General features: G+C 36.1%; 1 protein-coding gene across 2 annotated transcripts in view; it reads right to left on the bottom strand.

Moving 5' to 3' along the window:
• The window catches only part of CSMD3 (CUB and Sushi multiple domains 3), a 756,099-nt gene that overhangs the window by 438,994 nt on the left and 298,810 nt on the right, over positions 1-18,295 (bottom strand). For both annotated transcript variants that reach the window (XM_074808674.1, XM_074808748.1), the window contains one exon: positions 7,087-7,211. In XM_074808674.1, the coding sequence (XP_074664775.1) occupies positions 7,087-7,211 (125 nt within the window). The remainder of the gene's footprint in view (positions 1-7,086; positions 7,212-18,295) is intronic.

Here is an 18,295-nt window from a genome sequence, read left to right as displayed (position 1 = left end):
TTTAGCAAGGATAAATGTAAAGTCCTAGATGGGATAAAATAAACCCCAGAAACAGTGCAGATGATGACTGACTGTCTGGGGAACAGTTCTGCTGAAAGGTATCTGGGAGCCTTGGTGGACAGGAAGCTGAACAAAAACCAGCAATGTGCCTTGGTAGCAAAGCACACTGGGCTGTATCAGTAAGAATAGAGCCAGCAGATGAAGTGTGTGATTATTCAGCCCTACTCAGTATTTGTTAGGCCACATATGGTATACTGTCCATTTGTGGTTCCTCCAGGTTAAAAGAGACATTGTGAAATTGGAAAGGGTCTAGTGGAAGACCACCACAAAGACTGGAGAACTTGGCAGATGAAGAAAGATTGAAGGAACTGGGTTTGTTCGACCTAGAGATCAGAATCCTCAAGGAGGAACCTATTCACAGTCCTTTCCTATCTAGAAGGTAGTTACAGAAAACATAAAGATACTTTCTTCACAGGAATGCATAGAGACAGAATAAAAGGTAACAGGAACCTTCAGAAATCTTCAGGAGTTAAGAAAAAAATTCTCCCTCGTTAAGAACTATTAAACATTTGAATAGGTTGCTGAAAGAAGTGGTAGAATCTCCCTCACTGCGAGTAGTGAAGACTTGACTTGAGACAGCCATGGATTACCTCATCTAAGGCCCTGCTTGCAGCAGGAGATCAGATCATTTCCTGATGTCCTTTCCAGCCTAGACTTCTCCGATTCTTGATCAGTGTCTCAGTGTCAAAAGTAACGAATAAATGAATGGGATTTCACAGAGGTTTGTTCTGGGTCAGGTTCATTCATTATTTTCATTAACACCTTGGACAGCAGAATGAAGTGCATTTAACAAAGAGCTGGGAAGGACTATGAATATATTAGCAAATATAATTAGAATTAAAAATGAGAAAATGAAGAAATTACATTAAAATAGGATGCAATTCAGAAGAGACAAGTATAGGACAAAACACAAGAACAGGAATAATGAATTCACAAATACAATGTAAGAAGCAAGTCATTTGCAGCAAGTCTTCAGATGTTACAGTAGCTCAGAAACATGAGCTGAGTAAAAAATATCCTGTTATGAAAAGATTATCAAACTGGAAGACATGCACATAGTTATAGGTAGAAAAATGTGTGAAAATGCAAGAAATAATTCCTCATCTCCGGTGAGCACTAGGAAAGTCCCTTCTGAAATGCTAAGCCTGTTTTTAGAAACTTTATTTTAAGAAAGACACAGACCCAGTGGGAAAATGATGGAAAAGGTGGGAGGTCTATAAATATGACCTTCAAGGAGAGACTGACTGATCTGCTGTTTGTTAGTTTAAAGAGGAGCAGGTATTCTTGAAGTATACAATAAACCATTGAAAAGACTTAAATAACCTGCTCTTTATATAGAAGCACCTACTGAAATAAGCACAGCAACAAGGATTCACATTTGAATGAGAAAAATTCCTCTACTTGCAAGGCTACTGAAGGACTGGAGTGCTTGAGTAGCATCTAAGAGCTCTTTCTTTGGAAATAAATAACATTAGTCAAACACCTTCTGGGAATAAATACAGCTGGAGTAAGAAAGTAGTGCTGACCTGTTAGGACCACTTTCAGACCTATTTATCTATGACGCAATAGCTGTATATATGGGTGTGTGTATACATATACACATACACTGTTAGTGAGCAACACATTTAAGAGGTCCAGATACATGTCTGCATTTTGGAGAGAAGTGAGGAAAAGGTGGATTTTTCAAAAATGTACTATAGGTAAGTAAAGGTATTTGTAAAGGCAAGATCTAAAATTCATAACGTACATTCTGCTTGCATATCCATGTTAATCAAACTGATGTTTACAATCTATCAAATGAAAGATACTCAGTCCATGAATTCATTGTTGTTTTAAAAATCACTAGTCAGTGAAATAAACTGAAACAAAATAGCAACACAAAGCAAAAAAACTGTGTTCTAAATCTGTCAGAACCCAATTCAGATACATAGTATCATTTGTTCCTTTTTCTACTAATAATCTAACTTTTTAGGTTGCCTATTAATTGGATGATCGCAATTTATATCATGTCTCTCCTTTAGTTTCCTCGGATACAAAGAATTATTTCAAAACCACTTTTTCTTTCTACAGATTAGATGAGCTTTTCCAAAATACTGTACTTGTTGCAGAACTTGTTGCTGACTTGCCAGCAGACTTACAAAAGGCAGCATTCATAAATGTTTCACAGAGTCTGAGAAACAAGCAAGCAGAAAACAGGAGCGGTAGGCATGAAAATAAAAAGGCTAATCGACCAACTGTGAATAGATCTATCTGTTTCATTTCCTGAAACGTAAATGAGAGGAAGAGATTTATCAACTGGCAAATAGTTTCATAAAGTAGATAATTGTCTCTGCTTAAGCAAGTTGGCTTTGTAATAATGGCATTGCCCTGCAGGGGAATACTGAATCCCATGGCAGATAAATAAGTAGGGTCTCAATCCTGAAGTGTTTAAACTTTCTCTCTTGAATTAAGTCACAGAGAAGTCGACGTAAGAAGTCATGTTATTACAGCCACATGTATTAAGCATTTCTTGGGATACGGAAATACTAGCAACTGCAGAAATTTTCATCTGTCAAATAACAGACTTTAACTGTAAATCAATGTGCAATAAATGACTGGGCTAAGATTCTCATCTCATTTTTTGAATTTTTTTTCTTTTTCTTTCTCAAGAAGTACAGGAAGGCATTGTTTGTTCTGCTGTCCTGTAACAATGGTATGCTACAAGATTTACATGAGGTCAATTAAATTAGAACAAATTTAAAAATCCCCAGCAGAATGATAGGCTTGCATGATGTATTGATCTTGAAAAACTGCCGCTAAAAAAACAGGTGTTTGAGACAATGAATCCACTTTAAAATTTCAATAAAATGCAGACAGTGATCAGTTAATTTTCAGCTGCTGCTTATGTTAATTTATCTGCTTGCCTACAACATAAAGTCATACTTTTCTCATAGCTCTAAATTCTAATATCCTTTCAATATAACTTGTCCATAAATCACAATCAAATGCCTTGATTTTCTGCTATATTTCTTCACCATGTCCATCTACCCAAGCAACTACTATTTTGCTAGGGTGATGGGAGACATGTATTATAAAATATATTTTAAAAGATGAAAAAGAAAGGGTAACTGTTGGTAAACTACAAGATAATCCAACTGCAATTAAATCTAGTCCGGACATCTGATATAAATACAGTCTCTTCCAGAATTTTGAAGGTTCAGAAATCAGCCAGACCTCCAGAGTAGCATTTTCCTGGAGTCTAGTCTTAAGGTCTAAAAGATGTTGACAATTACAATATTTGCTAACACTCTGGAAGTATTGTATCAGTTTTCCTTCTCAAAGTCCTTCTGTATTTCTCCTGTAGAAATGCTTCAGACTTATTCCAGATTCACTTTCCTGAATGTGATCTTATGCCAGTTCCAGCTGGTATTACATGGTAACTCCTAGAGTTAATATTTCATTTTTGTCAGGAAGTTATACTCAGCCACTCATATGCCTTATGAGAACAAGTCCTGAGAATTTATGATGTCAAATGAAATACATCTAACAAAATTGGGAACTTCCTGATTAGGTCTTTGACCAATTGCAGTATATTAATGTAACTGATTATTGATATTTGCATGCTATTTTTGAAAAACGTATCATTACTGTGGGATTTTTGGTATGTGCAAAATATAATTTATATAAGTAAATGAAAACAATTGCAAGCTGTACTGTTCAAATAGAAAACACCACATGATACAAAGCAGTACTTTAAATTAATAAAGAATAACAGGTGAAGTATCTAATATACCACTTGTGCTCTCGTTATCTGCAAAGCTGCATCAGTTCAGAAGAAAATATTAATTTCTTACATAAAGTAACATTTATGCATGATTGCCTAATTTGTTTGCCCAAATGGTTTGTACACAAACATGCAAGTTCAACAAGCAGATGCACACATATTTTTGCAGATACTTTCTTTATGTTACTGTGTGATATTGCTGCTACTTATGCAAAATTCTTTCAAAATGTTTGTGTGTTCTGTGCATGAAACTTAACGAAGACATAATTATTAGTCTAGATGAAATATTTATATTCCAGATTTAGTGTATCTAAGAGTCTAATTGAAACAACTTGTTAATCAAAAGAACCAAAATTATACCACACCGATGGTACTTAAATCAGTAATTTTAATGCAGCTAATGACACTAAAGCATTTCTTGTTTGACAAACTATAGATATTATTATCTATACCATCTGTCTGGCTTTTCACTGCATGTATGGCATTGTACCAATTCCTAATAACTTTCTTAATATTGATCCTCTGCTTTTTAAGGTGGAATTAACTAGTTCTATGAAGTTGGTGAGTGTAAAGAAGTGAAACACTGCCCGTTTGGGATATTCAGTTAATACACATTCTGCAGTTTCACATTTAGATAGAAGTTTATCAGGACTGCTAGCTTCCAATTGATTTATTGCTTTCTTTTTCTTTCTACTTCAGTTTTAATGCTTACTTTATCATTAGACACATGTTTACAAACATGATTTGTAAATCATTATACAATGTTAGTTCTAAATAGTCATACTGGGAAAAAAATAAAAAATGGACTGAAGAATGTGGTTATCCTTTTATACCAAAGTACTTTGATACCTGATGTTATTCAGAATTCAAAATGTACAAAAGTGAAAAGCAATATATTTAACAACCATCTATACATTCTGTCTCAGCCAGACCCGGTACAGCCATAGTCCCCAAAAGCTATTGAGCTGCCCTTCTATACTTACAAGCAGCTGTGCATACATCTCAGTCTTATCACAGTACTGCTGATAACACTATTGTCTGTTAGGAGAGATTTTTAAAAAAATGACAGTGTGTGTGGTATTGATAAATGAAATGCTAATTGCAGTATGCTCTCCTTGTAAAGTGTCTTTTCAATGACAGATTAATAAATTGTATTATTAAATATATAATATGCAGAGGATAGCAAGATTTGCAGTATAGTTACCTTTTATGTTACCATTTATGTGGGATATGAAAGTCAAGAACCTTTGAATGTCATTTTATCATAGTTATCATACAAGGAATATATAAATCCTGTCATTCAGCCACACTTATATGTGATCTTAATGATGATTATTTTTTTTTCATGAATCAGTTTTGAAATCTGGATGTTCTTTCGTTTATAAAACACAGAAAATAGGGATTGGAAGAATGAAAAGATATTTAGTCCATTACCCCAGCTCAAGATGAGATAACATGTCTTTAAACTCTCCTGGGTATATGTATATCTCACCTGATCTTGAAAACTTTTACTCACATAGAGTGACATTCTTTCCTTCAGAAAGCTTTGTTAGTGTCCAATCGTAAACCTTCCTTTGCACAATTGTAGCCCATTATATTTTTATGCTTTCCCTCTTCTTTCACTGGATTCTTCTTTCTCTAGATCAAAGCAGCCCAATTCTTTCCCACTTGTTTGTATTAAGCTATATTTTAGAGAATTTTGAACCTTTTTAATATTTTCTTCTGTCCTACTTTCACTGGTCCACACTTTTCTTAGACTTAATTTCCATAGCAGAGAAAATCAGGGGTACTCACATTGCATAGCTTTAGGCACTTAAGGTGGGAGACAGGATCCTTGATTTAATCAGCTATGTCTGACAACCTCCTCCAGCAAGTGATCCACAGACAAGAATAATAGATGCTGTCACACTGTTTAACGGTGCGTGTCAACATCCTTATACAAGTGTACAACTCCCAGCTGGTTCCTTTGGAAGATTAGGAGACTACCATCCTAAAATAGGTATCTAATTTAGGATATGCGAATATGCTGAAAAACTCTAGTAGATAAAGCCTTACTAGTTTTACTATAAACTACATTACATGATTAATTCTGCCATGCATGTGTTCCTCTGTATCTCTTTTGTAATTTCTGTTAATTACAAACACATATAGTACACAGTAGTAGGATAGAAAATGTTAATAGTATGTATACGTATATGTATACAACTAAACTTTTTACTTGTTTATGTGCTATGGTATTATTGAAGCATATACTGCTGTGATCTATTGTAAAGCTATTTCTGTAGCTGCAACATCTATTATGTTTTTCTTCACCTCAGATTTGGGTAGCTGATTATTCCAACCTACACCTAGCACTTCATTCTTATCCATAGCGAGTCTCATTTAGACTGTCCTGGTATTTTATTAGCCAAAAGAAAAATTACCCATGTAATTTTCCAGTGTTTGTGGATTTCTACTATACACCATCTGGATACAACCCTCAGATATTTTTACCTTCTTCAAACTGTTCAGAAATATCTCACAGTTTTCTCTGGACATTAGTATAAGTATCCATAACCTTGAATTACAAGATAAATGTCCCTCCTGTTTCCCACACCCAAGCATTCCTTGTGAACAAACTACTCTTCCATATTAGGTTTTGCTGTTATGCCAAATTACTTGTATACGTACATGCATATTTTCATTATATATATACTTATACACTAATACTTTCATTCCTTGATTCAGGTATTCATCATAATACTTGTCATGGTATTTGGACATCAGATATATTCAGCTGAATGACTTTGTGCTTTTCTTCTCTTTCATTTTTCTGTATTTTTTGCCCTTTATCCATTTGGTCAGGGTCAAAACCAGGTACAAACTTACTTCACCAGTCCTTATTATTCCCAAATTCATGTCTTTCTTATCTGCTTAGCAAATATGCAATGAAGATCCTTCATGAACTACTGATTGTATATTGAATCACTGCAACTTTGAAATCTGTCTTATTGAGTCCTAATATTTAAGATGTGATAGATTTTCATCAGCTCATTATGAAGCGAACTTCATAATGTAAGTTCCCAAGTAAATTAATCATATGGAAATACAAAATTCGTATTAAAAAAACCTTTATAGGTGGGACATTTTTTACTAAGAAAGTGGGGACACTAGGATTAAAACTTCAGATAGTTAGAAAATACTAATTTAATAGGATTGGCTATCAAAAAAATAGCTAGATGTGAAATGAACAAATCACTATAAGGGTAAGAATTCCTCTTTACCTTTACACACAGGTCTATGATCACTCCATGCAGCAAAAACTTCAGCTATCCTCTGACAGGTGATACTTTTTGAACCTTGTAGCACATAATCTTCATCGCAGGAGAACTGTACTGTTGCTCCCAAGCTAAAATCAAACAATGACATAAAAAGAAGAAGCATTTTTTTACAAACAGATATCAGTCAATTTTTCCATTCTTTTAGGTTTGATGGTCCTGACAAACAATACAAACATGTAATCCAGCATTTTTTTCCCTTAGTAGTAAAAGGCTGCAAGCTATGTACTAGACTGACTGCACAGTGTTCAGTGCTCTCTGGGCTTGTTTTGGCCAGAGCTGGTTTACCTCTTTTTAACAGTCTTCTGGAGCTCAAGTAGTTATTTTTTGACCTAGCTTCTGACTTCCGTATAATAAAGGTTTGACAAACCTGGGCACTACGTAATGAACAGTAGTTATTTATGTTAATTGCAACTAGAAAACAATGAGACAGAGATATAAGGAAATCACCTAGAAGAAGAACTAAAGGGTCAACCACAAGACTGAGGAAGAAATCCCCACTATAAACATTGTATTACTCCCAGTGAAGACCTCAGGATAAAGATGACTTCCTGTAAATGTCCCCCACCCCTGATTCTACTTCAGGAAGTGTGGTGCTTTTCACTTTAGAACTGGAGGGGCGCCCAACATAAGAAGGGCATAGACCTGCTTGAGCAGGTCCAGAGAGGGCCACCAAGATGATGAGGGGGCTGGAGCACCTCCCTTATGAGGACAAGCTGAGAGAGTTGGGGTTGCTCAGCCTGGAGAAGAGAAGGCTCTGGGGAGACCTTATATTGGTCTGCCAGTACTTAATGAGGCCTACAAGAAAGATGTGGAGGTACTCTTTATCAGGGAGTGTAGTGATAGCACAAGGTTTTAAACTGGAAGAGGGTAAATTTAGATTAGCTGGAAGGAAGAAATTCTCCACTGTGAGGATGGTGAGACACTGGAACAGGTTGCCCAGAAAAGCTGTGGATGCCCCCTCTCTGGCAGTGCTCAAGGCCACGTTGGATGGGGCTTTTGGTAACCTGTGTCCCTGCCCATGGCAGGGGGGTTGGATCTTTAAGGTCCCTTCCAACCCAAACCATTCTATGATTCCATGTTTTGAACTAGGAATGCATTATTGTAAATAAACTAGTAATAGCTAGTTTTTATATTTTTAGTAGGCTGATTTTAATTAGTCTAGCAGTAAATCTTGACTCCATATAAGTGGTTTGTTTTGTCTTGAGAGTAACAAGATTCTGAATGTAACAACTACTAGACAACGTAAGTTACAAGGAGAATATGGACATTTGCTCCTTTAACTGGCATATGTTTCTCAAATTAATGGAAGAAAACAAACTAATTCTAAAAACATCTTTCTAGGTATTTAGCTGTGGTTATTTATGAAGTGATAATGCTGGCTTCAAAAGATTTTGTACTTTTCCATATGGAGCTGACATTTGGACTTGAAAACTTGGCACAGAACAAAACAGGAAATAAGCCCAGAAAAACTTGTTTTGTTTGTTTTGTTTTGTTATGCTATGTTTTTCTGAGAGGAAGATTTGGGGTTTTTTTTCAGTTTGGAAAAGTTTAAAAACTCAATACATAAATGTGTATTATTGAGATAATTCTTCTTGTCTTTTAATATCATTATTGTTTCAAGTCTTGATTACAGTGGAAAACAGTCAATATATCAGGCTTTTCTCTGACATCAGTATTTTACACTCCATAATTTTAGCTTGCTGTTTTTAAAGGCTTGTCTGTCACAGTTGTGAAGTATTTCTATAAACTATGACTGTGGACAACCTATAGTGTCACAAGGGTCTTCAGAGAGCTCCTTTTACCTTAACAGTTGCTAAATGATCATTACATTTTTGAATTAAAAGATGGTGCTATTATTATATCCTTATATAGACTGATGAGGAATAATCATAGATCTGCAATTTATTGTGTTATTTCATGCTTGTGCCAAAAATGAATGACATTTGGGAAATACTCTTCTTTTCCCCTTTAATTAAGAAGGAATAAACCTAAAAGACTAAAGTCTAGATGTTATTGAAGAAATTCTGAGAAGAGTCAAGTAAACTAAAAATTAATATTTTGAAAATCTCATGTATGGTGATACTGCATTTTGTAGTGAAGGATATTTTGCAAGTGAAATCTGGGAGACTATCATCACTTTTATCACCCTTATAGTGGGTGATAAAGCCAGCAACTAAGCCCCACATAGGCACTTGCTCAGTCCTCCCTACCCAGTGGAATGGGGGGGAGAATCAGAAGAATAAAAGTGAGAAAACTTGAGGGTTGAGATAAGAACAGTTTAGTAACTAAAAATAATTATAATAATGATAATGATGATTATGATAATAATAATAATTAATATTAAGAAGAGATAGGAGTAAAGCCCAATAAAAGATAAGTCACACACAGTGCAATTGCTCACCACCCACTGACCAATGCCCAGGCAGTCCCTGAGCAGCAATCTGCCCCTCCCGGTCAACTCCCCCAGTTTCTATACTGAGCATGATGATCTATGGTATGGAATATCTCTTTGGTTAGTTTCGGTCAGCTGTCCTGGCTGTGTTCCCTCCCACCTTCTTGTGCACCTGCTTGCTGGTAGAGCATGAGAAACTGAAAAATCCTTAAATTAGGCTAAGCACTACTTACCAACAAATAAAACATCAGTATGTTATCAACATTATTAAATTAATTAAATTAAATTCAAAACACCGCACTACACCAGTGACTAGGAAGAAAATTAACTCTATCCCAGCTAAACCAGGACATTTGGTATTAAAAACATGTGATGAAACCTTGCAAAAAAAAAAAAATCATACAACAGACATATCAGAAAAGGAGGATTTAATAGTGGATAACAGCTCTATAAACTATCACAGAATCACAGAATCATTTAGTTTGGAAAAGACCTTGAAGATTGTCTAGTCCAACCGTTAACCTAACACTGACCGTTCTCAACTACACCATATCCCTCAGCACTATGTCGACCCAACTCTTAAAACACGTCCAGGGATGGGGACTCCACCACTGCCCTGGGCAGCCCATTCCAACACCTAACAACCCGTTCTGGAAGGAAATATTTCCTAATAGCCAGTCTAAATCTTTCCTGGTGCAACTTGAGGCCATTCCCTCTTCTCCTATTGTTTGTTACTTGGTTAAAGAGACTCATCCCCAGCTCTCTGCAACCTCCTTTCAGGTAGTTGTAGAGGGCGATGAGGTCTCCCCTCAGCCTCCTCCTCTCCAGACTAAACAACCCCAGTTCCTTCGGCCATTCCTCATAAGACCTGTGCTCCAGACCCTTCACCAGCTTCGTTGCCCTTCTTTGGACACGCTCGAGTAATTCAATGTCCTTTTTGTAGTGAGGGGCCCAAAACTGAACACAGGAATCGAGGTGCGGCCTCACCAGTGCCGAGTACAGGGGTAAGATCACTTCCCTCTCCCTGCTGGCCACACTATTTCTGATACAAGCCAGGATGCCATTGGCCTTCTTGGCCACCTGGGCACACTGCTGGCTCATGTTCAGCTGGTTGTCAATCAACACGCCCAGGTCCCTCTCTGACTGGCAGCTCTCCAGCCACTCCTCCCCAAGCCTGTAGTGCTGCTGCGGGTTGTTGTGACCCAAGAACTACTCCAAGAACAGCTCCTTTTTGCAGAATAAATAAAAAATGTTTGTGAAAGAAGGGGATAAAGAAGAGCTGCAGAGTCTATGAAAAATACAGGAAGATATAGAAGTGAAAAACAGAAAAATAAAAAAGTAAACATTATGTAATGGCCCTTGCAAAGTAAGGCTGATAAGTTTCTATATAAGACTGCGGAAGAGGAACCACAAGACAGATCACAGTCTGGAGGAAATTTCAAAATTATTAAATAGAAAGATGATCTATCATTAATGTTAAAAATTATACTCAGCTACTCCAGGGACTATATGGTTAGGAAGGTTGAAAAGGTAGCAATAGGAAAGACAAGAATAACTTTTTCAAGATTAGTTTTTCACAAGAATCTATCTGCTGTAGAAAGTCATGTTGAGAAAATCTGAACCCATTTGATTATTCAAAAAAAAGGAGCACCTGAAAAAAAAGGAAATATATTTCCTTTAACTAATCATGGACATATTTAAAGAGGAAACACTGAGCAGGAATTACACCATTTACTAAAAAAATTGAACTGATAGTATCAAAACTGTAACTGACAAAAATTCCAGAGGTTTGAAATTATTATGAAGACTTTACAAGTCTAATAACTATTTTTATTGCCTCCAAAAGTATAAATAACACTCACATTACCTAGTCTACTTTACTTGTCCAAATCAATTTTGATATTCAACTGATACTTGATAGTATATGACTGTAAGAATACTGGACTCATAAAACACAGTGAGATTAGATAATTTACAAGATCTGTAACATGTGTGCCATGTGAGTGAGATCTAATAAGGGTAATTAGATAAGCAGATGATACATCACCAGTCTAAGAAAGAAAACTGAAGAGCCAGAGATCAATTCCTATGGCAGATCAACACAAAAAGACAATAATTTCAAGAATCAAACAAGCACTTCCTGTCTGAAAGGTCAAAAGAAGGACAAAAAAAAAAAAAAAATCCTGCAGAAATCTGTATAATCCTTCTGGACTTGAAGTGTAAGAATGGCATCCATAAAGTCCAGCATATTGACTATCATGAGCTTGTCAAGAGACTGTTAAGAAATTAGGTGTCTCAGGAAAGAGCCCAGTCAAAAAAGCCCAGCCAAAATTAATATTTTTCAATGTTTTTCTTTCATTATCTACATATACACTCTTTCAAAAATGGAAAAGCATTAATTCTTTCACAGTTGTCTAGTAGGAGAGATCCTTCTCGTGATTTCTGATGCTGATGTATTTTCTTCAATATCTTTTATCTATGACATACAAGAATTCAGGTAACTGAGTACAGGAGGGTAAAGTGTCACTTCCCTCCCCAGGTATAGAGCATGAGGTGAATATGATGAAGATTCAAAAACGACATGCAGATTACCAGGAAATAATTATTAGCTCTAAAACAAAATTAAAAAGATAGGCTTACATCTATACTCCTTAGACTTTGCTTTCTCTGGAGCACTTGATCATGGGTTTGATGTGGGTCTGCTGTGGTATGGTGACATAACAGCAATTTCGGTAGGGCTTTTTTTTCTTTTTTTTTTTTTTCTTTTCAGTTGACAGACTCCCAAGTAATTTGAGGACTGTGTTATGGGCCAAAGAGGGATTCTTGATAGGATGAAATTGATGATATCTTTGCATGTACTGCTTGAGGACATGTGAGAAATCTGATCTTAGAGAACTACAAATTGTGGAGAGAGAAAACCAGATCATGGAAGCTCATTTGGGAGGACTTGTTCCTGGAGTAGTCTACCTCTGAATTGTGCACAGGTATTATTTTAGAGAAAGATGGCAGAGTAGTCTAAAACAGAGTGTGGGCACAAATGTCCAAAAAACAGTGTGGACAATTAAGGGCAGTTTGATTCCCTGACTTACATTTGATCTAAGCTGCTTACCAGATCAAGCCGCTTAAAAGTGTGTATAGACTATGCCTGCTTTGTAAATCTCAAGAGAACTGAAGCATGATATAGCTATGAAGTTGCTCATCGTTATATACAATATAGACATGCATCACAAAAAAAGAAAAATCTAAAGGACAGCAGGAATATCTCCAACAAGTTTCAAAAGCAGAATATATTTGGCAAAAAAGTTCCATCTGTGGATGCAAAGGCCAGACTGGGTTCATTTAGTCCAGTAGGCTAATACGGAGAGTCATGAAAAGTGAATGTTTAGAGAAAAAATTTAGAATATGGCAGACATGTATAGTTCATCTTCTGATCATTACTATATTTCAGTCATTTATGGTTAAGGAACTTTCTGAACTGGAGCTACTAATTTAGTAGACCCTGGGTGACTAAATTAGACTTCCTGAGCCAGCCCCCAGCTAGAGCCAAGACTGGTAAAGCACACCAGTAATAAAAAAAAAAAAAAAAAAAAAAAATGAAGTTCATAAACAATGCGGGTCCATTAATAAATGGGTCACACAACCTTGAGATGCTGGAATCCAATATGGAAAAGGCAGAAGTACTCAATACCTTTTTTGCATTAATTTCTACAGCACATTTGCTCCTAGACATCTGCATGTACCAACATGATTTAGGAAGAATAGAGACAGCCAATACTGGGGAGCAACATGTAAAAGAAGATGACTGTATTCAAAGGCAAGCTTTCACCAAAGAGTGCTGAAAAATCTGACTGATTCTATGCAAGGCTGGTATCATCTATGAAAAACTGGTGATGAGAACTTGACTGCAGAAAGCCTAACATTATATGACATTTTAAGAAAGGCAAGAAGAAGCTAGGAACATCACATCAATCCCTGGAAAGAACATGTCCTCTAGGAAAGCATAAACAGGAAATCAGGAGTACTTAAGCAGATTTACCAAAGACGAATCATATGGGATCAACCTGATTGTCTTCTATGACAAAATGACTGGCTACATGGACCAGTGGTAGATGTAACAGCGTTTGATCTAACAGTGCTCAACATCAGCAAGGTCTCTGACACCATCTCTTGCAGTAGTCTTTTGGGAGCTGACAAAATATGCACTGAATAGGTAGATTCAAAATTGACTTGGCAGATGTGCTCAAAAGGTAGGAATCAATGGCTTCATATTCAGCTTGTGTCTAGTAATAGGCTGAGCACTAGGAAGTAAAAATGGGGTCTTATGCTGTTGAATGTTTTCATCCTCAACCTTGATGATGAGACAGAATAACCACCCAGCATATTTATGGATCATACTAAAATAGGAAATGTAGCTGACACACTGAATAAGAGAGCTTCAGTCCAGACACTTGACAAAGTTGAGCACTGGGCCAACAGAAACCTCATAAGACTCAACAAGTAAAGGTACAAAGTTCAGCACTACTGATCAGTAATGTGTTCCCATTCTGAATAAAACAAACTATATACTCAACTACATTAGAAATGGTGGCAGCAGATTGAGTGAAATTATTACTCAATTGGTGAGGCTGTATCTGCAATATTACACCCAGTGTTTGGTCTGCCACTTCAAAAGACATATTAATAAAAACTGTAAAGGGTTTGGAGATTAGCCTGAGGCTTAGAGCACATGACCTACAGTAAAATATTGAGGCAGCTAGGCTTAATTAGTCTATCAAAAAGGAAGCTAAGGTACTATCTAACAGCAAATCATAACTACTTCAAGAACTGTTACAAAGATAATGAAGCCAAATTTTTGGTTCATGTGGTAGACATTATACAAGGGGCAGTTCAGGAAATTCAGGTGTTACCTTACAAGAAACTTCTTCTAGAAAAGGTAGGGCGGATCTGGAACAGCATAACTAGACTGTTGTGAAATCTCCATTCTTGAAAGTTTTCAGGACTGGTTAAACAAAGCCACAGCTGATCTGATTTAGTGCTGGCATTAGTCCTGCCTTGTGCAGGAGGTTGGAGTTGATGCCCTCTCAAGGACCCTTCCAATCAATATTTTTATGATTCACTCAAGCTGTTCAATTTGTTTTGATCTCACATATAAAGCTTCTGCATCTACAACATACTGTGTTAAAGCAGTTCATGGATTCAAAAATGCATGCTTGATGTGTCTCTCAGTAACTTTAGCTGCTAATTTCTATTTCTAATAGGACAAAACATGATTGTTACTAGGTTTTCATTTTCAGGAAAAAATCACAAAAGTTGGATATATTTGGCTTCACTAAGGGCAAATTGTGCCTGACAAATATGGTGGCCTTCTACATGGGGGTTAGGGCGTTGGTGGATAAGGGAAGAGCAACTGATGCCATCTACCTGGACTCAGGCAAAACATTTAACACTGTCCCGCATGACATCCTTGTCTCTAAATTGGAAAGACATGGACTTGACGGATGGACCACTTGGTGAATAAGGCATTGGCTGGATGGTCACACTCAAAGAGTTGCAGTCAACGGATCAGTTTCCAAGTGGACACCAGTGACAAGTGGTGTTCCTCAGGGGTTGGTGTTGGCACCGGCACTTTTTAACATCTTTGTCAGCAACATGGACAGTGGGATTGAGTGCTCCCTCAGCAAGTTTGCCAATGACACCAAGCTTTGTGGTGCAGTCGACATGCTGGAAGGAAGGGATGCCATCCAGAGGGACAATATAAAATGAGTAAAGAAATTATCATTAGATATACTGTAACTCAACTCACTGGTATAATAAATTGTCTTTAATATATATTTCATATGCTTCCTTCTTTCAGTAGAATCTGTATTTTTAAGAGCACACTAACACCTTTGTGGCTGTCCAACAGCACTCACTGCTTTGCTGTGATTCAAGTTTGATCTGAATCTTTAAATACCTAGCTGGAATACACTACAGAGATAGAGGGATAAACTCATTCATTCATTTCATGAAGCCAGAACTTTGGGATGGTGGTGGAGGAACATGTTTGCTTCATAATAAAATACTTGTCCAAGTATAGTCCAGTTTGTCTATGTTTATTCCACTATAAACAATGAAAAAAAGCCTCCAAATCCCAACAATTAAAAAAGCAACAAGATCACATGAAAACTTTTTCTCTTCATCTATAACATCTTTCTTATATTTTCCATAGTGGCATTGATTCTAAAATTGGACACTCATGGAAAAGATGTGTATTTTACTGTATGACAGGTAACATAAAACAAGCTGTTGGAAATTCCAACAGAACAAACACTAGTACGTCTAAAATTTTAAGAAACTACTAGGGAAGGCAAGTTTTCTTTCTGATGTGAAGTATCTTTTTCAGTACAGGAAAAGTTGGCAGCTATTAGTAAGTCTTCTTGACTTTATTTCAACTTGCAAAGGCCTCTTATGCTCAAATAGGCAGCTAGTACCAGAAACAAAGACTCTGAAACTTCAAAATGTAGCCATAGGGAATTTTCACATTAGGAAAAAATATCCAAAACAGTGAACATGGAGTGTCAGGTCCTAAAGACTGTCATGAAATGCTGCAGCTTGTCTTACAGCTTGCATTACAGATTTTCTAAATCTATGTAAGAACCATGTAAGAACATATGAATGTGCTGAGAGAGCACTCAGTGTTTATAATCAGGAGTGAAATTGCAATGAAATGCTTCCAAATTTATACCTTCACATTTGAAGAAAGATAAAGAGAAGTGACAAGAGCATGCTCTTCTCTAAAACAGATTAAATTGTACTGAAATTAGATTTTGATTGATCTTAATAAAGATAGCTCTAAACACTTATTCAAAATACTGTATTTTAAAATCAAGGTATTGTAATTGGGGTTTTCACTTCCTTATCAGAAGGGGGGAAAAAAGACAAACTCAAAGTAAAGCTATTTCCTACATTATAGAGAGTGACTTCAAGAAGGGAAAATGAAAACTGTGCTATTTTTCTTTCTGTCAGGTATAAGACAACCTGGAAAAGATAGTACCGTACTTTTTTAACTAAATTGGAGCATTTTCTTTCATTGTCTTATTTATTTATTTTAAAGAATTAGTAGCATTCTTACTTTGGAAGATTATGAAGCAATTGAGCAACCATTATGATAATGGCAAGAATTGAAACCAGGTTAATTTAAAAAGGAATTTTATTCAGTCTGTTGAAAATTTCTAGTTTGCTTTTGTACCTTTCCTTGTAAGACCTCTTTTCAATGTATCAACTGTTCAACTTGAGACAAATGACATATGTATTACTAACATTCACCAGTCCTGTTCTTTACAAGTACAAATCTCACCATTCACATTTGTAAGACCTTTAACAAGCCTTAGATAGGAAACTACCTTATTTATCCCTAATATGTGTAAGACCAAAAGAGTAATTGTTTTCTTTTTCAAGGCCTGTCAATAAAGTGGCTAGAAATTGTGCATGTGTGTGTGTGTATATATATCCCCCCCCCTTCCAAATAAAAAGAGAGGCTACCACAAAAATAGTGAAAAGTCTCAATCTTTTGAAAGGAAACTAGTCCTTCCTGGGTTGTTTCTGAGAGATACACTAAGAATAGACCTTCCTGTTAAGAAGATGTTGCAGTAGATGGGATTTATTTAGAGAAGATTATCCAGACCAGTTTATTTTTATCTGGAAAGAAACTGATCAATGGAAATTAAAATATTTAGTTGAAAGGTATTAGTTCAAGGATAGCTTTCGAGCACAAATTTGAGGTGGCAGTGAAGGCATTTGAGAAGCCTGTGCTTTCAGAAACTATTACAGCTCTGCAATCTAACCAGTTAGAGAAACCAGGAAGCAAGTAGTCTGTCCTTAAAACCAGCAGGATTTTAGACTGTTACTAGACCTGCCCTCAACAGAAAAAGGATCAGTTAAGTACTAGTTTGTTGGAGTTTTGTGTATTTTTCATTTTTTCTTACTTTGTAAAATGTTGGTTCCATACTAGTGTCAAGAAGTGATCAAAATAGGGATCAATGCCAAAAAGCTCTGTTCAGTTTGATCTGAAAACACATTCAGTGGTGGAAGGTGAAAAATACTTCTTCACCAAAACAAATATCCCTGTCCCCTGAAATTACAACCCATAAGACCAAGAGCGTAATAATGTGTCTGTTACATCTTCTGTTTATTTTGTTTTGAACAAAAGCTTATTTACCTTTTCTGTTCACCAAACATGTAATTAAACTGAGCACATCTTTTCACTTCCACTTTTTTCACTTGCAGTGGTTATTGTATGTGTAAGCCATGATCTTTCACTTACATATATGTGAAATATCATAGTTATTTTGTCTTTTCCATTATGATGGGAAGGGATTTATCATTATGTTATACATATAAGCATTAAATAGCACCTTCATGGGAGTTGATAGAAAAGCTGATCTTCCCTCATGGATAATTTGGGGATGTTTCTTCAAAAGGAAAAGAATTCACTGAGCTTAGTGAGAAATTAGGGGGGAAAAAAAAACAGTTAAAAAGGATACATATTGATTTTGATATCTTGTATTCTACTGTTCAGTAATTTGAATGTCTTCTCCTTTCATTTACTCATAAATTCATTTTAAATGGGAAAGCTTGATAGTCACATCATCACAATGTATAGTGAAAAATAATGTTAAATTATATCCTAATAATTTAGCCTAAAAGAAAGATGAGGGCATGATCATCATCATATCTCCTTCAAGATACTGCCTCTCACATAAGGTTAAGCGGAATGTTCTT

Source organism: Strix aluco, chromosome 1 (assembly GCF_031877795.1).
Source record: "Strix aluco isolate bStrAlu1 chromosome 1, bStrAlu1.hap1, whole genome shotgun sequence".
NCBI lineage: Eukaryota > Metazoa > Chordata > Aves > Strigiformes > Strigidae > Strix > Strix aluco.
This window is presented reverse-complemented; position numbering and strand designations above follow the sequence as displayed.